The sequence below is a fragment of the Heterocephalus glaber genome, unplaced genomic scaffold, assembly GCF_053883595.1.
Source record: "Heterocephalus glaber isolate CG9 unplaced genomic scaffold, H.glaber_assembly_v1.0 deba00001461, whole genome shotgun sequence".
Taxonomy (NCBI): domain Eukaryota; kingdom Metazoa; phylum Chordata; class Mammalia; order Rodentia; family Bathyergidae; genus Heterocephalus; species Heterocephalus glaber.
In genome coordinates, this window is record NW_028258308.1 from 29,933,998 (window position 1) to 29,957,913 (window position 23,916).

The 23,916-nt window shown below is 37.0% G+C and overlaps 1 protein-coding gene and 1 pseudogene across 3 annotated transcripts in view; one reads left to right on the forward strand and one right to left on the reverse strand.

Annotated features, from left to right (window-relative positions):
• Eri1 (exoribonuclease 1) overlaps positions 1–19,744 on the forward strand; it is a 37,245-nt gene extending 17,501 nt beyond the window's left edge. For all 3 annotated transcript variants that reach the window (XM_004867668.4, XM_087217228.1, XM_087217227.1), the window contains 2 exons: positions 533–647; positions 10,496–19,744. In XM_004867668.4, coding sequence (XP_004867725.2) covers positions 533–647; positions 10,496–10,738 — 358 coding nt within the window. In that variant the 3' untranslated portion in view covers positions 10,739–19,744. The remainder of the gene's footprint in view (positions 1–532; positions 648–10,495) is intronic.
• Positions 6,626–7,972, reverse strand: LOC147826775 (zinc finger protein 700-like; annotated as a pseudogene).
• Positions 19,745–23,916: the final 4,172 nt, after the last annotated feature.

Sequence of the window (23,916 nt, forward strand, 5' to 3'; positions counted from 1 at the left end):
TTTCTACTGAAGATTATAATTCCTGCTGCTGTTCTGACTCCTTTTGCCTAAGAAAAACCATGCATAAACCAATACAATTTCCAGATTACACAGTGTGGGCCTTCTTGACTATAATAAGTTGATTGGTATTGTAGAAATATGTACTGTAGCAGAACAGGTTATATTTTAACCCCTTTTTCTATAAGTTTAAAAAATTTATGGCATTTGTTTTAGTTGAAAGTGTACCCTTAAAAAGCTTACTGATGGCATTATATATTAGCCTAGCAGTTACTTGAGAATTACAAAGAAACACTCAGCAAGGTAGAAGCCTGCCCACGTATCAGAACTGTAAAAACATTAAGGATTAATATGTCCAACTTTTTTTTTTAAAAGCTTATTTTTGATGTATTTGGTAGGGAATAAGGTTAATTATCTAAGTTTATTGTGTACATATGAGAAGATTAACATGGAAATAAAAAAATGACTTAAAACACTTTATTTGTAAGAATAATACAGCATTTTATCCATCTTTTTTCTTGTTTTGGTTTATAAGTTCATGGGATATGAGTAAGTTCTTGAACATTCAGTGCCAACTCAGCAGACTCAAATATCCTTCTTTTGCTAAAAAGTGGATCAATATTCGAAAGTCATATGGAAACTTTTACAAGGTAATATTTCTATATTTAATGATTTTACTCTCGATAAGTTTGCTATATTTTTCATGTACATTAAATTGTAATTTTCTGGCATTTTTCACAGGAAAAGGCCATATAATTGTTACTTTTAATCAGAGTCTAACTTATTTTAAAGTTAGAAGGATGAGCCTTTTTTCTCAACCTAGTAACTTTTTAAAAAATAGACCATATATATATACACACATATACGTATATTCACATTTATATATACACATATACACACCACCTATATATGAGAGAAATTTAGGATGGTAAAGGTGTACATGTCTTTTGCTTGTGAAACAAATGCTGAATTTTAATTTTATTTTCATCAAAGTTATTACATATTTTTTGGTGGAGTGGTTGAGACAGAGTCTCGCTGTGTAACTCAGGCTGGCCTTGAACTCACTATGTAGCCCACGCTGGCCTTGAACTTGCGGTGATCCTCTTGCCTTGGCCTCCCAAGTGTTAGGATTACAGGCGTGCACCACCACACCAGGCTCAATACATCTGTTTAATGTACATTTAAAAAATAATGCTGCAAGGCTTATAACAAAATAGGAAACTTCTGCCACAGTCTTCACCAGAACTAGTTCCTGCTCTTGTGAGGCAGACACTTTTGAACTTCTTCAAAAGCTATTTCTTTACATGTTAAGCTTTATATTTCTAATTTGCATGTTTATTCTGTTCTTGAAATTTTAGTTTGAAATATCTGTTGAATTTCTACAGTGAAAAATGAAGGTCTAGTTCTTAACTCCCAGCCCCTACATGTTCTTCCCCACCCTGAGTCTTTCTCATATGTTCATATTACCTTTATAGTCAAATCTATACTGTGTTTATGGTCCGTGACTATGGAGAATATTTATAACTTTTCTCTAGATTTAATACTTAACCCCTTTTAGTTACTTACCCTGTTACTCAAACTGAATATCTGGTCAGTACTTAAAATACAGTCTGTTGGTTTTTCCAGGACTGTGCACCTGGATCCTTTAATCGTGTTCTCATCCGAACCATTTGTTCTTCAGCCTTCTTCTCACATCACCCTAGGAGATTTCCTTGCCTTTCTATCACATGTTGGATCCTGTGTCATCTTCCTTTTCCCTTTACAATTTCATTTTGGTAAAGCATATCTTTAAGAAGTGCTTTCATGAGAAAAAGTGCTTTTCCTCAAAAACTTTTAAAAATTGTTTTAACATTTTCTTAAAACTGAGAAATAGGTATATCAAAGAGTAGGGTTTGACAAATTTTAAAAAACTGAATAGTTCCCTTGTAACTTCTACCAACTTAGCCCCGTTTCTTTCTTCTGAAGCTAACTGTATGTCATACTTTCATGGTAATCATTTTCTTGCTTTTCCTGACAGTTAATATTTATATGTCTATCATTATACCATATAGTTTGATTTTTGCCTTGTTTTGAACATGATATAATAATACATTACACTGGCTTTATTATTTATTTTGCTCTTTTCCTTATTCTTCTTGAGATCCAGCCCTGTTGTGTATACAGCTGCAGTTCATTCACTTTATTGCTCTGTAGAATTCCATTGTGTGAATATACCCATTTGCTTATCTGCTCTACTTTGGCTGGCCATTTGGGTATTTTTAGCTTGGGGCTTTGAACAGTGATGCTATAAACTTTCTTGGTTGTGATTTCTGGTGCCTTTGTGTACTCCAGGGCACTTCCTCTAAGATATAAACCTAGGAATGCAGCTGGTGGGTCATAGGTTACATGCATTGTTCACATTTTTATATAATGGAAAAAAATCATTTTTCCAAAGAATTGTACCAGTTTGCAAACACCAGCAGTGCCTGAGTTTGCAGTTGGTCTGTGTCATTGCCAACACCTGATATTCTACTGGTAGACTTTTTATTTTATGGTTAGGAAAGTTTTATTGGAAATAAGGAGAAAGAGAAAAGGAGTGGGAGAACAGCTCCCAGATTTTTAGGAGGGGTCCCAAAAGGTGTGGCCCATTGGTAGACATTTTAAAATGTAAATATGGTAGATATTTGATGGGATTTCACTGAGATTCTCACTTGAATTTGCTTATTACTCATGAGGTTGAACTCCTTTTTCCATGTTTATTAGCCATTTTGACTTTTCTCCCTCTATCCCTTCTTTTCTTTTGCTCCTGTTTGTACCCATATTTAAAAAATTGGTAGTCTGTTTTTATGTTATTGGTTTATATATCTTTATTTTAGATGCTAGTTCCTTGATTATCTTTGATACTTTTCTTCTATTCCTTTTGTTGTGGATTCTCCTTTTCACTCATTGTTTTGTTGGGTTTTTTTGGTCATGGTCTCACTATGTATTCTAGGTTGGCCTTGAACTCCCTGTATAGCCTAGGCTGTTCCATTCTCCTGCCTTAGTGCCTTGGGTACTGGGTGTGCACCACCATATCTGGCTCATTTCATAGTTGGTTGTTTTTTTTTTTAATTTTGTTATAAGAACTTCCAGACATAATGTAGAAGTAGAAAAGCTTAATGGACCCTCATGACCCAATTTTAACAGTTACAAATTCACAGATAGTTTAGTTTTACCTATATTACCACTTTTCTTTAATACTTTGAATCAAAAAACAAGCATCATCTCATCTGATGTGTAAATACTTAATTATATATTTCCCAAAGATAAGGGCTCTTTTCTGAAAACATAATCGTATGAGTATCACATCTAAAAAATTAATAATTCTTTTATTGTCTTCTACTTGTCATAAATATCATATTTTCTTTTACTTTTTAAGTGTTAAATTAGCATTAGTATAAGCTTTACACATTTGCAGTGGTTGATATGTCTCTTCTCTTGTCTTTAGTTTTTTAAACCACAAATTCCATTTTCATCTCTTTTTTTTCTCCTTTGCAATTGGTTTACTTTTTTTTTTTTGGTACTGGGAATCAAACTCGAGTCCTTGCACTTGCAAGGCAGGCAGTAGAACCACTGAGCTAAATCCCTGGCCCTTGCAATTGGTTTACTTTTTTTCCTTTTTTTTAAAGAAATAGTTATTTGTCCTGTGGTGTTTCCACTCATCTGGATTTTGCCAGTTATATACTTGCAGTGTAGTATGAAACTACCTAAATTTGTACTTAAGCTTACGGTTTGATCACCTTTAGATTCTGTTTTTGCTAAGTTCCAGATGATGGTGCATTCTGAAATTAGGACATTCTTTCTCAAACCTATAATTTAGAAGAATAATTTATTTAAGGCTTAATTAGATCTTAAAATAATTTTCAGATCTGCATAAAAATATAATACAGAGCTGGATATGGGGGAGCACACCTTTAATCCCAGTACTCTGAGAGGCTGAGGCAGGCGGATCTTAATTTGAACCTAGTTTTGACAAGTTAGTGACTTAGTGACACTCTATCTCAAAAAATAAGGCTAGGAATATAGCTCAATGTAAAAACCCTGGATTTAGTACCTGAGTACTAAGCAAACAAACAAACTACAGCTCGCAGTACATTTATTTAATTATTAAGTTGTAGCTATAATGCAATAAAATTCCCAGTGCTGTATTAATAGATGAAATTTTGGCCGGTTTATTAGCCTGTTCTTGTGTGTGGTATTCGCCTCTTTATATGCTAACTATAATGGTTCCTTCTGTTGTAAGTAGAAGGAACTTGCATTTTTCTTCTTAAAAAAATTTCCTTCTGTTTTGTGGTTTGTCTTATCCAAGAAAACCTAAAAGTTCTGTTACAAATTTTGTAATAAACACTCTTAAAATTAAACTCTTTCTGCTTTACTCTGCATGTTTGCTAACAAAAAAGACTTGCTTACACATGCAGAAAGTTAGAAAATGCTGTGAAAGGTTCACTACTTTCCTCCAAGCCACAGGATACTCATGTAGAAATCCACAGATTTCTGGGGCACAGCATTAAGTCTCACCTCCAAAGCTCTTTTCTGAGTCAGATTTGAAAGTTGAGCAGAAGATTCAGAGAAAGGATCTCTCACCCTGTCAGACTGGTTTTGAAAGGGAAGATAATTTTCTCCTATAGTTTTTTCAGATTGTTTTCAGTAAGGCTTATTTTTCCTATGAAGCCCAAGCAATGTGAGCATTTAGTTTCCTGTTGCAACATATATTATTTCCAAAGATTCTGTTTTCTTTGAAATCCAAGAATTTTTTTAAAAATTTGAATTAAAAATGTTTAAATTTAATTCTAGTACATGTTTGCAGTACATAATGATGACATTCACTGTAGGGGATTGGTACATGTACATAACGTATTTCAATTTCCTTGTTTTTCCCCTCTGAAATCCAAGAATCTTATCTTGTGAAGTCAGACCTTTTTCTTCAGGGTCTTTTAGGGACTTGCCCAACTGGTTTGTGAAGTAGTCTGGGTCTTGCAGCTCTTCCTCATACTGCTCTGGGAATTCTGGCCTCTTCTTTTCCTGACATTCACCTTATTTCAGTCCCCTTATTGAAAACTGCCAATACCTGATTTCTGGCCTCTGTTTTTCCACTTGAAATCATATTCTTAGATGCCTTTGATCCCATGGAAAAAATAGTTTTAGAATTACCAGTAGAGAAGTTGTTTTGTCGCTTTCTTTCTCTCTCTCTCTCTCTTCTCTCTTTCTTTCTTTCTTTTTCTTTCTTTCATCTATTTATTTTTTGGTTTCTTATCAGATAGCTCTGTAAGCACATTCTCTGTGTATGTGGTGTACTGGCTAGCTATCTTTGGCATCATTATTACATGTTTGATGTGGGTAGCACACAAGGATTTTGTCATGACAGTATAGGCCTCAATCCTGCAAAGTATCACTATGTGCTCTGGAAGTGTAGATCTGTTTTGAAGATCGAAGTAATTTCTCATAGCAGATGCTGGAAGAGGAATTTGCAAATCAGAAGTTCAGTGGGCTTCTGATAATGTCTAATTTCACAGAAGGCCACAGTATCAGGCCTGTAAGGATGAAGTGTTTTCATCTCTGGTAGAAGGTGCACTTTTGCAAATGGTTTTTATAGCTCATTGCTTCCAGGGTGTGGGAAGTCCACTTTGTACAAGCCATGGTATAGAGAGACCCACTTATTCATCCCTCTTTTTTTGGTACCGGGGATCAAACTCGGCACCTTGTGCTTGCTGGCCCAGCCTAGCCAGTTTTAATCAGGTTATTTTGTTGTCGTTATTAAGTTGTAGGAGTTCTTTTATTGTAGGTGTTATTTCCTTATCAGATATGTTACTTGCAAATATTTTCTTCCATAGGTTGCCATTTTACTCTATTGATAATGTCCTTTGATGCACAAAGGTTTTTAATTTTTGATGAAATTCAGTTTTTTCTTTTGTATGTTTTATCCAAGAAATCATTGTAAAATCCAATGCCATGAAGCTTTCCCCTGTTTTCTTCTAAGAGTTTTATAATTTTAGATCTTAAATTTAGCTCTTTGATCCTTTTTGAATTAATTTTTGTATATGGTATTAGGTAAGGTTCAATTCATTCTTTTTCACACAGATACCTAGTTTTCCCCACACTATATATTGACAAGACTATCTTTTCTCTATGGAGTGATCTTGGCACTCTTGTTGAAAATCATTTGGCCATATATATGAGGGTTTATTTTTGGGTCCTCTGTACTGTTGCATTAGCCTATATGACTATCTTTATGGCAGTACCATAACATTTTGATCACCATAGTTCTGTATTAAGTTTTGAAATTAGGATGTATGAGATCTCCAACTTTGTTCTTTATCAAGATTGGTTTAGCTATTTGGGGTCCCTTGCAATTTCATATGAAATCTTCAGATGGAATTTTCCTTTTCTGCAAAAAATGGGGGATTTTGATATGCATTTCGGTGAATCTGTGAATCACTTTGGATAATACTGATATCTAAATCTTGAAATCCATGAGTATTGGGTGTTTTCTCATTTATTGGTGGCTTTTAAAATTTCAGCACCATTTTCTTGTTTTCAGTATACAAGTCTTTAGTCTTCTTAGTTAAGTTTATTCCTCAATATTCTTTTTGATGCTATTTAAAATGTAATTTTTAAAAAAAATTTGCACTTTGGGTTGTTCATTGTTAGTGTTTAGTAATACAGCTGATTTTTGTGTATTGATTTTGATTTTGTACCTTTGCTGTATTTGTTTATTAGTTCAAACTTTTTTTGTACTAAAAGCTTTCCCACATTGTTTACATACATAGGGTTTCTCCTCAGTGTGATTTCTTTCATGTATTTTACAATAATCTTGTGTAGTGAAAGCTTTCCCACATTGCTTACGTACATAGGGCTTCTCCCCTGTGTGAATTCTTTCATGTATTTTACAGTAACGTTGTGTACTGAAAGCTTTCCCACATTGCTTACATACATAGGGCTTCTCCCCTGTGTGAATTCTTTCATGTTGTTTACAATGTTGATGCCTACTGAAACCTTTCCCACATTGCTTACATACATAGGGTTTCTCCCCATTGTGATTTCTTTCATGGATCTGAATATCATTTGGTGTGCTCGAGGCTTTCAAATTTTTCTTATATATAAGGTGAGTTCTTTCACTAAGATCAGAGTAGGATTTCCCACATTGAGGATATTCATAGGGTTTCTCTCCAGTCTTTGTCCTTGCATGCTTCTGAAAGGACTGGAAATCACCACAGGTTCTTCCGTGTTCATTACATTTACACAGCTTCTCTTCTGATCCCAAGTACTCATATATCTTCAGTCCAGTGTGAGCTACAATGGGCACATTTAGTGACAAATGCCCAATCAAGGGCTTTCAGCAAGCAAAGCTTTCAGCCGATTTTAAACCAGCTTGTTTCATGTCCACATTAGCATCTGGAGTCCAAAGGAATATTTCTTCATATTGATTCTAACCTCTATTTTGATAGCATTTCTCTACCTCTTCATTTCTTAGATTTCTCCAGTAACTTTTGTACTCTGCTTCAACTTCCTGGATATCCCAGGTTCTTTCTATAGCAGCCATGTTCCTTAAAGTTTCCCTCATCACATCTCTGTAGAGCTTCTTTTGGGATGGATTTAGCAAAACTCACTCCACTATGGTGAAGTTCACAGCCACATCCTCAAAGGTCACTGCCTCCATTGTGTGGCTTCAGGTTTTCCCAGGGTCCTTCCTCCCATGCAGTATACAGCCAATAGAAGTCACAGACGTTGGCCTAGTTGAGGGGGGGAGCTCTCAGCAATGTAGTCTCCTGGAAATTTTAGAACAGTAATTCTGCTTGCCACTGTCCCACGATCTTTGTTGTCCTAGCCTCAGTGTTAGGCAGTGTACCTGTGTGCCTGAGCCTCCTTTAGAAGTGAGTCTTTCTTAGTATTCCCAGCTCTCTTCCTCATGTATTAGTGGTTAGTCTTCGGCAGGATTTTCTGTTCCTTCCCCAGTAGTGGTAGTAAGTAATAGTAGTATCAAATTATTTCTACTGAGACCCGGGGATTTAGTTCAGTGGTTCCACCTCCTGCCTCGCAAACGCAAGGTCCCAAGTTCAATCCCTAGTACCAAAAAAAAAAAATATATATATATATATAAAATATTATTTCTACTGTCCTCCAAATGAAGTTATTTTGCTTCTACCTCCAACCTCCAAGAAATAAAGCGTCTTTGGCTTTGTCATGGGATCGAGTGGGTGTACTATCCTTCTCTCAGAGGTTGAGGGATTTGGCTTCTGCTTCTCCCACAGAAGCAGTATCTGCGTTCTGGGGGAATATTTGCTGACCTTCCATCAATGACTTAAGGCTTTTGCTTGTGGCAGAGTAGTCCAGGAAACAGGTGGGGTTTTGTGCCCGTTCACCTCAGCAGCAGCTATTCTGTGTATCTGTGCCTTCAAGGGGGTTCGTTCCAGTGTCCTGTTGTGCCCCTGCTGTCTCTTGTGAACACCTTGGAAGCGGCTCCCGTTCCGCAGCTTCCCGGAGGCGCCGTTGCTCTGGACCCCTCTGTCCGGGCGCTGTTCCGAAAGCACAGATTTAACACGGGGCCCATGGCGGAGTCCTTGGTCTTGCCGAGCCAGCGCTGCGGCAGTGGGGATGGCAGTGCCCAGAGCAGTGCAGAGCTGGAGGGCCGCGCCCTGGACTCCGAGGAGCCGCCCGGTGAGAACCAAAGGCCAGGGGAGGAGCCGCGGGGACATCTGGCCCCGGAAGGGCGGGGGTGGGGTGGGGTGGGGTGGGGCCCGGCCCTGCGGGAGTTCAAACTTTTTTTTAAAAAAACCTGGGGATTGAATCCAAGATCTTCTCACTGACCTACACACAAAGCCCTAAGTTTTTTATTTTGAGATAGGGTCTTGCCACGTTACCCACGTTTGGCTCATACTTGCAATTCTGCTGCTTCAGTCTCCCAGATTGCTAGCATTGCAGGCATGAGCCATCATCCTTGGCTCTAACGGGGAGTGTGTGCTTGTGTGTGTGTACGTGTGTGCGCATAATCTTTAGGATTTTTTGCATAAGACAGTATGTCACCTGTGAATAGAGGTAATTTTGCTTTCTTCTTTTTGGATACTTTTTTTTTTTGCCTAATTGAACTGGGTAGAACTTATAAAATTATGTTGAATAGAACAGGTGAATGTGGATATCTTGTCTTGTTCTTAACTATTGAATATAATATTAGCTATGGATTTTTACACAGTGTTTATTTTATTGTGTTGGGATAGTTTCCTTATTTTTATTGTTTTTGCCATAAAAAGTTGTTGACTTTTGTCAAATTCTTTTTAAAAATAGTCATGTGGTTTTTCTCCTTTTTTCTATTAATGTGGTATATTGTATTGATTTTCATATGTTGAGTCATCTTTGCAATCCAAGGATAAATCTTACCTAGTCATGATATATATCCCTTTCAATATACTGCTGACTTTGATTTGCTTGTATTTTGGGGGCATTTTTATCTTCCTTGGGCATCAAAGTGATATGAGCCTTATAAAATAAGTTAGAAAGTGTTCCTTCCTCTCCGATATTTTGGAGTAGTTTGAGATGAGTTGGTGCTAATTCTTTAAGTATTTGGTCAAACTCAGCGTTGAAACCTTTGGGTCCACAGCTTTTTTATGGAACTTCTCAGTTACTGATTCAGTCTCCTTACTGAGTATAGGCCTATTCAAATTTTCTTTACTTATGACTCAGTCTTGGTAGGTTGTGAGTTTTTAGGAATTTATTCCTTCCACCTAAGTTACCCAATGTATTGGAAAAATTTTTACAAGCACATTTTCTAAATAATATGTAGTGGAAGTGACAGAGTGCATTCCATTGTTACAGCTTAAGAAAATTATTGATGTTTATCATGGTGCTTCTATATCATTTGCTTTGTCATTCTACTAGTAACCCTATGAGTACATAATACAGATGTTAGTTCCATATTATAGGTGAAGAAGCTAAAGCTCCAAGATGCATAGGTAACATGGCTACTCAAACTGCAGAATGGAACACTCGACAAATATTCTTTTGTGGTAGGGATATGAAGAAAATACAAAAGTGAAGGAGAATAATGGAATTTGGGGGATGTGGGAAAGTACCACACAACATCACCCTTTAATTATTCTTCATTGGTTTTAGTCATCTAAAAAGACCATTCCTTTTATCTAAGGAATCATTCAAATAAAGTAATTACAGAAAAATACTATGCCTAAAATTAAGTTTAAAAGGTAGATCTTCAATTTAGATGTCCAGAGCAATACATTCCTATAATAAGTTTTTGTTAAATTACAAAACTGCAAATATTTTAGATGTCTGAGGATTCTGTTTTCAGCTAAAACTAAGAACTTAAAATTTGAGTTGCCTGCTTTATTTGATCAAGAGTATTGCATGTTGCCTAACTTAATTTTGCTACTACTGTTAATTTTCAGTTTCTTATTTTTCAACGTAATTTTGGCTATATACTGCATTTTAGAACAGTGAAGAATTATTTATTCTAAGCTGTTTTATTTTTCAGGTTCCTAGAAGCCAAACCAAACTGACGATAATGCTTGAAAAATTAGGAATGGATTATGATGGGCGGCCTCACAGTGGTCTTGATGATTCTAAGAACATTGCCAGAATAGCAGTTCGAATGCTTCAGGATGGATGTGAACTCCGAATCAATGAGAAAATGCATTCAGGACAGCTAATGAGTGTGTCCTCTTCTTCACCAATAGAGGGCACTCCAGCTCCACAAATGCCACATTTTAGAAAGTAACAGATTTTGTCTGTCCATCATCCTAACTGGAGTTGCTACAAAGAGCTAGCAGATGAATGCTAATCCAATTAGTCCTGCAGTGCAAACTTCAAGCACCTTAAACATTTAAAATCTTATTACAGTTGTGATAGATATGTGTGTATGTGAACAGAATTTGTCACCAGCACTTTTGATATGACAGCATGTGTTACACGGTAACAGTTCCTACTTAGAACTGAATTTTATAATTTAAGGTGTCCCTGATGTGCTCTTTTTGGTTTTAAAATGCATAATTTTATTGGCTCTTCCCTTAAATTTCATAGCTTTTTGATGTTGAAATATAGTGTATTTCTACATTAACATATTAAATCATTTCTTAAAATGCAGAAAGATTGAAAGGTAGGCTTTTTTATCTTGTCTTTGGGTTTTATGACTATCATGGTCCTTTCGAGTTTTGAAGTTTATATGTGCATTTCAGCTACAATCCTCTCTCAGTATTCTCAGGGGATTCATTGCGGGACTCTAGAGAACACCAAAGTCCCCAGAGGTTCAAGTCCTTCACATAAAATGGCGTAGCATTTGGATATAACCTGCGCACATCCTCCCATATTACTTTACATCCTCTCCAGATATAGTACCTTAGAAAATGTAAATACTACGTAAATAGTTTCATGCCGTGTTATTTAGGGAATAATGACAAGAAAAGTCTGTATATGTTCAGTACAGATAGAACCATCCTAAGCCTAACCATACCACACAGAAACCCAAGTGCAAGATGTGCAATTCTAAACCATGAGCACTAGAGGGAGCCTGAGGATCTGTGAAATGGCAGGCGGCTAAAGTAGGGTGTGCCACACAACACTCCATTTCTGTGGATTGGACATAGTGCTTGGCACGTGGAAAATTCAAGTTTTGCCTTTTGGAACTTTTTTTCCCTAAGTATTTTAATTCTGCAGCTGGTTGAATCCATGGACATAACTCACAGATATGAAGGGCAAACTAGGGTAAATTTCATAAACTATGTCATATATATCTGCCTGTTTCTTTTCAACTTATAATTGGAATATTTGTGATGGATTATAGGTTCTGGTTTACAATTTACTACTAATGAATTTGACGTGAAGTCAGAAGAAAATACTACTTAAATGAATGTCATAAGGGCTGTAACTCAAATGTTACAATACATGAGTAGGTTTTGTTTTGTTTTTGCTTTTGGATTTGGTTGTTTGGTTCCCCTCCATCTAATAACTTATATCTGCTCTAAATTTAAATGTAGGAGATGGTGCTTTGAAATAGACTTTATAATATTGTGTTACCATTTAATTTTACATTTGTATTCAGTATTATAAGGGAGATTAATAAAGTCAAGGTTTTCTGCCACATTTTATGTTTTTATCATTAAAAGCTTTACTGGCCAACAGTGGAATTAGTCAATAAAATATTTGCTTATCTGAATTTACATTGTGAATGACCAGAGTCTAAAAGATACAATTTTGGAGTTGATAAAATACTTATGTAGAGACTAAAAATAAGTATTTTTGGAATTGAATTTCCCCTGTAGCTTTTTTATAAACTAATTTCATTGACATTGCTTATTTTACCTTTGATAGTTGTGACTCTACATTATATAGTGATTTATATATTATAACCAAGTGATTTTCTTAAATGTTTTTCAGCTCTGATACGTAGAAAAGTAGGAGAGCAGACTTTTCTTGGCATGAGAATTCTCTGCACAGGGCTTTGATTCCCCCCTCCCCCTTTCAGTACTGGGAATTAAGTCTCTGGGGCTTTATACTGAGCTACATCCCCAGCCTTTTCTTTTTTGGAGGCTAGGTCTTGCTTTGTGATCTAGGCTTGTCTTAAACTCATATTGATCCTCCTACTTCAGCCTCCCAAATGCTGGCATTATAGGCATGTGCCACAATACCTGGCACCCCCATCCGTCCATCCATCCATCCATCCATCCATCCCTTCATCCCTTCCTTCCCTCTATCCATCCATCCATCCCTGAGGCAGGTTCTCACTAAATTGCTAAGTTGCCCAGGCTGGGCTGGAACTTGTAGTCCTCCTGCCTCAGTCTCCCAGAGTGTTGGGAATATAAGCACGTGCACCACCACGCCTAGAAAGGCTGTGGGTTACTTGAGCTGGTGAATTTCTGCCTATGGGCAGTATTCATATAATCAGCATAATGAAGAATGACATGGAGGTAGCAGAAGACACAGGATATGGATATCCTTAAGACTGATGGAATGTAGTCAATCATTTCGGGATTATGCATAAAACTCTTGGACTGTGAGGGAGATATGCTGAGATATTTGTGAATCAGCATTGTGCAGCACACTGAGACATACTACTGGAAGTTTTTAAGACTTTCCTGCAAATCCTCACTGTCGGGACAGTGGAGTAGAAAGAAAAAAGCAAATCCCTGTTGATTCTGGAAGCCAAGAAGTCTGCTGGCTGTATTCCTTAGGAGATTTCCCCACACAACCACCTTCTCATAGGAACGAATCACATCCTAAATTGCTTCTCACCACTTCCTGAGTGACTTAGGAGTAGCTGAAAGTGTAACTGAAAAATTTGAGAATGGCAAGGACATATTAATTGCTTTTATTTTTATTAAATTTTAAAACTATATATGTATGGGATTGAATGGGAGGGTGCTCCACCACAGAGCTACATTCCCATTCCCTGGCCTTTTAAAATTTTTAATTTTAAAACGGTCTTGCTAAGTTGTCTACATGGGACTTAAACTTTGAAATCTGCCTCAGCCTCCCAAGTGCTGGGATTAGAGACGTGCCACCACATCCACTTTTTATTGTTCTTATTTTTAAATCCAGCTACTTATTTCTTTGCTTAGTTTCATTCAAATACCCAAGAACTGACAAACTCATTTCTTTTGAAGCTCTTTAGTACCTTTTGGCCTCACCCAAATATTTTACTTTTAACTTTTTTTTTTTGTCATTGTTAATTACTCTTTAGTCACTGCCTTTCCCTTCATTTTGGTTTGAGATTCTGCTGAGGTGAATCAGTTCTTTCCTGATAAGATGTTCTTTTTTTGTTGTGTTTGTTGTTCTGAGCCCAGAGTATTGCTATATTCAGGCTGGCCTTGAACTCACTCTGTAGCCTAGGCCGGCCTTAAACTCTGAGCAATGTTCCTGCCTCAGCTGCCAAAGTGCTGGAATTACAGAACACACTACCAGGCTTGACTTTGATGAGATGATCTTAACAGGAATACTACTCTCTCCTCTTTGTTATGTTCTGTTTTCTTTATAGAATACAGATATTTTTATTAATATTTATTTTTTATACTGGAGATTAAACCCAAGGCTTTGTGCATGCTAGCCAAGTGCTCTGCTATTGAGCTATACTCACCACCCTTTTTATTTTATTTTGAGAGGTCTTGCTAAATTTCCCAATCTAGCCTGGAATTTGGCAATCCTCCTGCCTCAGGATCTTGAGCAGCTGGGATTACAGGAGCGTACCACCACACTCAACTGAATACAGATACTTCTTGGTAGGGACGTGTGTAAGAAGTGAATTCCATTCTAGTATCTCAGTCAGGCCAATATTGGTGTCAACTGTCTTGCTAATCATATGTTATAATGATAATACTTATTAAAGCAGGCATGTGGTACATGTCTGTAATCCCAGAGGCTCATGGGGGTAAAGGAGAAAGATCACAGGTTTGAATCTAGCCTGGACAACTTACTGAGACACTGTCTCAAAAACAAAAAAGGGCTGGGGCTGTAGCTCAGTCAAAAGGCCCTGGGTTCAAGCTTCCTTATCCCCCCCCCCAATTAATAGTTATTTGTTTTTATAAACTATTGTTTTTTTTCTTAATCACTAGCTATATTAATACCTTTGCTTTCTAGTCTTCATTTGCTCTAATGCATTGACATTTAATTTTTGGTATATTTTTTTCAAATCCACAGTCTGACAACTGAAGTATACTGGATGCTGTATTTTATGTTTGTTTTGTGTTCTTTTGGATAAAATACTTAACATTTTGCTCTAAAAAAGTATATTTTTTTGACCAAGAAAGGGAATGAAAATATTTTTCTGATGTATCTTTTTTGCCTTATGATAGACCTGTTTTTCCTGGGAGATAGGGCCAGGTTTTTTCTGTTTGGATTGCAGTGAAAAACTGCAGGAGTCACTAACATGTCACCTGTTAAAAGGAGGATGCTAATCCCTGAAGACTCTTACTTAAATGATTTGTTTAGTTTTTTTGGTTTTTGTTTTTTCAGACAGTCTTGCTATGTAGTTCAGGCTGGCTTTGAACTCACTGTGTATCCCAGGCTGGCTTCAAACTTGAGGTAGTCTTCCTGCCTCAACCTCCAAAGTGCTAGGATAATAAATGTGTGCCCAATGATAATTTTTTCTTTTAAAGAAATGAGAGTAGCTGACCCTTTGTCCATCATCCTGAATATTACTAAAAAAATTATAATGCAAAACAGTAACTTGGAGGAGGAGGAAAGAACTGGTGGTAAAATTACTGGGGAGGCAGGAAGCTTGAGGCATCAGTATAATCAAGTTTGGCTTAGGGTGTATGTGGAGACTCCCTGACACATCAGCTTTGTAAAAATCTGAGAAGGGTGTTTTGTATTTTGGAGAAGGCCTTCAGTTTCTGAGCTTCTATAGAGAGATGTAAACTCCCTGAGAGCAGAGTCCAGCATTGCATAGTACCATGTTTTGTACATGGATGAGTCCAGTGTTAATAGATGGATGATAGCATTAAATGTCTTCTTTTTCGATTGTACTTAAATTTTTCTTTCTTTTGTAACACCAACCTTTATTTTAGGTCTCTGTCCACACAGAGCTTGCAAAAAGCTCATATATTTCATCTAGAGCAGGGATGGAACAGCAAACCACCGCCTATCGGCCAAATGTGGCCTGCTTCCTATTTTTGTATGGCCTAGAAACTATAGTTTTTATGTTTTTAAGTAGTAGAATGGAGTCAAAGAAGACTGTAGAAGGAAAGTTGCATGAAATTAAATTTTGGTTTCTGTAAATAAAGTTTTATTGGAACAGAGCTACCGTTCTCATCTGTGTCCGTGTCTCTGGCTGCTTTTGTGCTGCAGTAGCTACAGAGAGAATCTGATCAGCAAGGCTGAAAATATCTAGTCCTCTGTGTAAAAAGTGTACCCATGTCTACCGTCCTGATTTAAAGCAGTATATAAGTTCTATAAATAGATCAATCAAACTGATAGGAGAATCTAGAGCAGAATATTAAGGTACAGTAATATTTATTAAGCACTGTGAAAGCAGTTCACTCCATTGTTTAGTGAGACTGCTATGCAGGAGGGAGGCATCATCCACTTTACAGATGGAAACATTGAGGTACGAAGAGGTGAACTTGGTAAAATTAAGAGTGGAGTTTGAAATTCAGTCTGACTCAAGCTAATGAACTTTACCCCTGTGGTATGGTATCTCCCTGTATAGAATTTAGTTCATTTGGTAGTTCTGAGTACAGATAGGTTGTCCTACATAGTACAGATATCTTCCTGTTACTGTCAAAGATAGACATTTTCAGTGTCTATATTAAATGTTACAGATCAGGAAATAATTTGATCATTCTTTGAAACAAATATTGTTAGCTTCAAATGTAACAAGCTCTAAGGCTTTTTAGAGGATGGAAGTAAATGGGAAAAGAAGGTTTTTGTTTAAAAATTTCCTGGTGTCAGTGAGGTAAGGAATGAATGTCGATGTCACATATCTGTAATGGGACACTGGCACAGAGGTTAAACTGATGAGGGATTGTAGGTTAAAAGTACAGTCATCCCCCATATCTGTGGGTGATTGATTCTAGGAACCCTGCAGGTACCTGAGGGTGCGCACGGTCCTTTGTGTAAATATGTGCATAGCACCTAGGCACATCCTCTCATATACTTTTTAAATCTTCTCTACATTATTTAACAGTAGATACCTTCAGTAAATGCTGTAGTTTTTATACTGTATTGTTTGGTAAATAATGATGAAAGAATTGTACATGTTGAGTACAGGTGCATTTTTTTCCCAGCATTTCAATCTGGTTGAGAATCCATGGATATAGAATTCGACTGTAATTGTTTTTCTGGACATGGGTAAAGGGCTGATGATTATGAAACTTTAGATAAGATTTACTTTTGTACTTCCAAATGTGTGTGAATACTGTTAAGTCCTTTCCTATTGAACTGAGCAAGAGAAAATTGAAACCATAGCTTGACTTGCTAGTCCATGAAGTGGGATCAAAAAATATGGTGTGTTTAAATTTTTAAAAATTTACTACAGTCCAACTCATTGTCATTAATTCCCCTCAAAATACTCCCCCTCATTTGGAACACTCTTATCCCATTGTACTTGCACATTCTGTAGCACTTCTGGAAGTCCTGTTTCATGTCTTTAGTTGTGCTGTAATGGCTGCTTAGAGTCCTGAAGTGGTTCAAAATGTTTACCTTTCATGTTCATTTTGATTGTAGGGAAGAGCCTAAAGTCACATGGTGTTAGATCTGGTAAATAAGATGGATTAACATACACCTTAATGTTTTTATGAGCCTACATTTCCATTGGCTGGCACTTGGCAGCAGTGTTTACTCTATTTTTGATTACACCTTGTAAAGACACAAAAGAGGACTTCCAGAGCAATTTCAGAAAGTGGCAATAATGATAAGACAAGTGTATTTGAAGTGGGGGGAGTATTTTGAGGGAGATTAATAGCAATCTGGTTTTTACTGTAATACATTTTAAAAATTTAAACACCATATGTTTTGATCATCCGTGTAGCATGCTACAACACAGCTGATGATGGCAGAAGCATCAGATTGAACTTTCCCTCCAAATACCATCCTGGCTTGCTGACTCAACTCCTTTGAGTTTGAGCCTGTTTTCCCTTTGGATTCTTTTCAGTGGGACCATGATTATTACAGTTACATAGGCTTGGACTCTTGTAGTTACTCATAGTTCCCCTTCTTTTAGCACACATCCCTTGATTATTTACCACTCACATTACCTCACTCCAGGCTGCTTTCATCTTAGCTACCCAGACTATTTAATTGACTTTTCTGTTGTCTTAGTCCAAATTGTGCTGTAATAGTATACCACAGATTGGGTAATTTATAAAGTACAGACATTGATTCCTCACAATTCTGGGTGCTGGTAATTCCAATATTAAAGTCATAGTATCTGGTGACAGCCATTTTGCTGTGTTACAACATGGCTCAGCATCACATGACCAGAGAGTGCAAGAATAGGCCAGCTGGGGTCTGACTTCCTCTTATACAGCCATTAATTACCTCATGCAGACCCACCCTCGTGACTTCATCAACCCTAATTTCCTCACCAGATACCATCAACATCAATTTTGGGGCTTTCAACACATGAACTTTGAGAAACTCAGTGAAACCATAGTACTGTCGATGTACACACTGGTACAATAAATCTGCAACGTGGTTTTGCATGTTGATCTTAGAAACTCACATTTTTCAATAAAAACCCCTCCCTTGGTATTTAAGACCTTACAGATTTGATTTCTTACTATTTTCCAACTTTTACAGTAGCCACCTGTGCTGGGTTAATCATCACTGACCCCACCATTGTCTGTGTATCACACCTACACCATCCTACTTCTGTCCCCAGGCTGTCACCCCATCAAGCTTGTTGCCTTGATTCCAGGCTTCTTCCCAGACTACTCTGACCTTTGGCAGCATCTTCCTCTATTTGTGCACTTTTGTTGTACTCATTGGACCCTTAATTTGTGCTGCAGAGATTTATACTTTGTTTCTGTTTTTCCCACAAGAGTAAATTCTTCCAGTGCAAGTTCTTATTTCATCTCCAGAACCTAATACATAATGGATGCTTAAAAATAATGATGATAAAATATATCCCATAAGCTCAGAACCTTTACATAAAATTGCAAAGGGTCAAAAGCAGCCCAAGCCTTGACTACTGTCATAGTTGCTGCTTGTGCAGTTAGAGGTAGGAGCTGTCACCCGTATAGCACCGATAACGTTTTGAGAGGCTCCAACTCTGACTGAAATGTTTAATCCCTGTCTTTGCTTCCCTTTCCCTCTAGGTGCCACAAAAGACAAACAAATGCTAAGCTTTCCTTTCCTATTAGTTCAGTCTATGCATTGCTATTAAATCTGCTCTGTGTATCTTTGGCCTTGAAAATGGTCATTGCTTGCCTTTTCTCTGTCTAGAGCAATGATTTCCAAATGTGTTTGTATAAGTACTCCCTATTTTTTAAAAAAGTAAGTTACAAAAGGAAACTATTCCATTGCACTTTTAAAGCTGTTCCTAAGTTTATCCACAAAAGAGAATATCCAGGTTACTGTAAACACTAAGATTTTAAAAGAAAATATGCATCAAATACTATAGAAATTTAATTTTATCATCTATATAGAAAATGTATAAAGATATTTAAAATTTACATCATTTCTTAAACTTTTTCATATTTTCATTGTAATTTCCACACAAATTTATTTTAATACAGCTAACTCCACTATAGTGCCTAATATGGGACATGAAATGTTGAATTGTGAAAATGTGGGGTCATTGAGAAAGGTATGTTTTCTTTGGAGGGGTGAGACAGGGTCTTGCTGTGTCGTTCAGGCTTGCCTTGTACTCACTGTATAGCCCAGGCTGCCCTTGAATTTGAAATGATCTTGCCTCAGCCTCCTGAGGGCTGGGATTGCAGCATGCACCATCATGCCTGGTCAGAAAGTATGTTTTGGATTGTACTGTTAGACAAAGTGCAAAAGTAAATGTGGCAAAACTTACTGCACAAAGCTGGGCATGGTGAGGCATATCTGTAATCCTGGCACACGGGATGCTGAGTCAGAAGGATTGCCAGAAGTTCAAGGACAGCCAGGCTATATAGTGAGTTCAAGGCCAGCATGAACTACATAGTGAGACCTTTTCTCAAAAAAACAAAAACACAAAAAACAAACCACTAACAAAAAATTACTGCACAGACTGATCATTCACAAGTCTTAGGATGTCCCCAAGGTAGCCAGTCTAGTCACTAACACTCCCTACAAACCCAGAAAAGCTTTCGACTTCAGCTCTCGTGTTTGAGAACAGGATGCTGGGCTGGAGGGGCAAATTCCATTCAATTCAATTTTTATATTAGGGTTTGTTGTCATAGAATTTTATCATATAATTTTATGCTTGAATGTGATGTTGGTCACACTATGTACTATACATCTTTGCAACAAAAGTATATACATTAAATTTTTTATTGTGACTGTAAGGCTGTGTTGTTTTTTCTATATCATTATTTAAATTATTTTATATATGGATCAAAATATGTTAAAAATTTTGATACTTATTGAATGAGATATGATATTGCTAGAATGAGAGGATCCATAATCAGTTATATTTCTTTTTTAAATTTCTATATAAATACTGAAAGTAGCCCCTACATAGAGAATCATGGAAGTAATTTTGTTAAATTGGTTTTACTCAGTTTTTTAATGTCCTAAGATCACTTTGCAATCTCTCTTCAAAAATGATTTTAAAAAGTCATCTGTTAACTGATAACATGGTTAGTGTTTTGTTCATTGCTTGTTGAAAACAATTAGAATTACCTAATATTTAGAAGTGTTTGTTGGGCCAGGGAATTAGCTCAGTGGTGCCACTGCCTGCCTTGCAAGCACACAGTTCTGAGTTTGATCCCGGGTACCACACACAAAAAGAAGAAGTGTTTGTGACTGAGAATTATTCATGCTCACCTTTGGGGATGCAAAGCCAAAGGTTTTACTAAGACTATTGAGTGATATTTTTTTTTACAAGGTGGTGTGAATTTTTATTTTGTCAACACAACTGGACTAGAATTATATTTCTTAGCATTGCCTTTCCCAAATATTTCCAAGTCAGCGTGAGTCATGAGAGATACTTTACATGAGACTTGGGACCTGGAGGTGAAGCAATGGGTACATTTTTGCTTTTTGCTTATCCACAGGGTTCACCCAGGTAGTAGAGGCTATGTCAGTTCACTCACCCTGTCATTTACCTGGCAGCTCACTTGATGTGAGTCAACAGCCAGGTCTGGAGCTCAGCAATTCTTGCTTCAGCTTCTCTGAGCCCTGGAGCAGATCTCTTTAGCTCATGACCATCACTGCTCATGAGGTCATCCTCACAGGGTCCAGGGGATGTTACTTTCCTTACCTGTGACAATGCTTCCTTTCTGTTTCACTCTCCAGAACCAGACAGAGAAGGAGCTGCCTCGTTTATACTGTCCAACCAGCCCACACAATTGCAGGACAGCAAATCCATATAATAAGTCTTTATGTGAATGTTTATCTTCAGTGGTGGTGCTTCTCTGATTGAATCCTGGCTAATGTCCTTTGATTTAGGACAATAACTATACTACAGTACAGTGAGGGAAATTTTTTCCCCAAAAGTGCTGTGCTGAGTAATATATATTTTCTTATGGTGGAAAAATGAATATCAAATCAATTCCAAAGGGGTTTTAGATTTAAAATTTCACACACACACACACACACACACCCCAATTATTAATTGGACTACTTTAAATTGATCACTTCTGTTCATCAAAAAACATTGTAAAGAAGATCTAAAGCAAACTACATGTAGAAGACAACTGCAGAATATATATCAGAGTACATGTGTCCAGAATTTACAGTGAAGTCCTACCTAGCCATAAGAAAAAAAGCAGCAATGCAGTAGAAATATGGACAAATAAAACTGAATCATTTCTATCCTGGGGATGCAAGGATGGTTCAACATCCGTAAATCAATAAATGTAATACACTATATTAACAGAGTCAAGGACAAAAACCATATGATCATCTCAAAAGATGCAGAAAAGGCATTTGACAAAATCCACCCATTCATGATAAAGACACTACAGAAAATTGGAATAGAAGGTCTTTATCTCAACCTGATTAAGGCTATCTATGAAAAACCAACAGCCAACATCATACTAAATGGTCAAAAGCTGAAAACTTTCACGCTAAAATCAGGAACAAGACAAAGATGCCCACTGTCAACACTCCTGTTCAATATTGTTCTGGAAGCATTAGCCATAGCAATTAGAAAAGAGAAAGAAATAAAAGGAATAAAGATAGGAAAGGAAGAAGTGAAACTGTCATTATTTACTGATAATATGATACTTTACATAGAAGACCCCCAAAACTCGGTCAAAAGTCTTCTAGACCTAATTGACAGATTCAGTAGAGTAGCTGGATATAAGGTCAACACTCAAAAGACAATAGCCTTCCTATATGCAAATAGCAGACCCATTGAGAGAGAAATTCTGGAAATAATTCCTTTTACAATAGCATCTAAAAAAATGAAATATCTAGGAATCAACCTAACAAAGGAAGCAAAAGACTTCTACACTGAAAACTACAGCACTCTGAAGAAGGAGATCGAAGAGGATATAAGAAAATGGGAAGACATCCCTTGTTCCTGGTTAGGAAGAATCAATATAGTGAAAATGGCTATACTTCCAAAACTACTATATAGATTTAATGCAATACCATTTGAAATTCCAACAATATACTTCACAGAACTGGAGAAAACAATCCAAAAATTCATTTGGAAGCAGAAGAAACCTAGAATAGCAAAAGCAATTCTGGGCAACAGAGACATGGCTGGGGGTATCACAATCCCCAACTTGAAACTATACTACAAAGCTACTGTGACAAAAACAGCATGGTACTGGCAAAGAAACAGATCCGAGGATCAGTGGACTAGATTAGAAGATGCAGAAACAACTCCAGACATACTCACCCACCTCATCTTTGACAAAGGAGCCAATCACCCTCATTGGAGAAAAGATAGCCTGTTCAATAAATGGTGTTGGAAAAACTGGATTTCAACCTGCCAAAGATTAAAACTAGACCCATACCTATCACTGTGCACTAAACTAAGATCAAAGTGGATTAAAGAGCTAAATATCAAGACAGAAACACTAAACTTACTGGAAGATAAGTCAGGTAGAACTCTCAATGACATTGGCATAGGAAAAGACCTTATGAACAAAACTTCAGTAGCACGGGAACTAGCAGAAAGAATCAACAACTGGGACTTCATCTTATTAAAAAGCTTCTGCACTGCAAGAGAAACTACCAACAGAGCTAAGAGACAACCTACAATATGGGAAGAAATTTTAAGCAGCTGTACCTCAGACAAAGGTCTACTATCTAGAATATATAAAGAATTGAAAAAAATCAGAACCCCCAAATTCAAAGACCCAATTCAAAAATGGGCATCAGAAATGAACAGACATTTCTCAGACAAAAAAGTAAAAACAGCAAATAAATATATGAAAAAATGTTCAACATCACTGGTCATTTGAGAGATGCAGATGAAAACAACACTGAGATTCCACCTCATCCTACAAATAATGGCTGCTATCAAGAAGTCAACCAATAACAAATGCTCGCGGGGGTGTGGAGAGAAAGGAATCCTCCATTGCTGGTGGGAGTGCAGACTGGTGCAACCACTGTGGAAATCCGTATGGAGATACCTCAAAGAACTAGGACTAGAGGTCCCATTTGACCCAGCTATTCCCCTGCTGGGTATCTTCCCAAGAGAATTAAAAGAATCGTACCACATGGCTGGGGATTTAGCTCAGTGGTTCCAGTGCCTGCCTCACAAGCGCAAGGTCCCGAGTTCAATCCCTGGTACCAAAAAAAAAAAAAGAATCATAGCACAGCGATATATGTGCACCTATGTTTATAGCGGCACAATTTGTAATAGCTAAGGTTTGGAAACAGCCCAAGTGCCCATCAAATGGAAACTGGATAAAGAAGATGTGGTTTTTTTATAAAATGGAGTACTACTCAGCCATAAAGAACAAGAAACTAGAGTCATTTATAGCTAAATAGAAGCATATTGAGGCGATACTCTTAAGTGAAATAAATAGGACACACACGTGTAAATACCGAATAGTGTCTCTAGTGTGAGAAACTGAAAGTGTAAATAAAGATGAAAATGATTAAAATGAATAATTGATAATTTGAAATAGGAAAAGGTCCAAAGGTGTAGGAGTGGTGGGAGGGGAAGGGGAAAGGGAAGAAAGGAAAGGAAAAATTGTAAGAAAGAAAAAAAAAAGAAAACAAAGTCTATGTAAATAGGGAAGGGTGGTGGGGGTGAAGGGTGCATAGGTAACCGGGAAAAAAATAAGAACTAAGATACATCATGTTCAGGTACAAACACCCAATGATAAATGTAAATGTATTGTATACCTG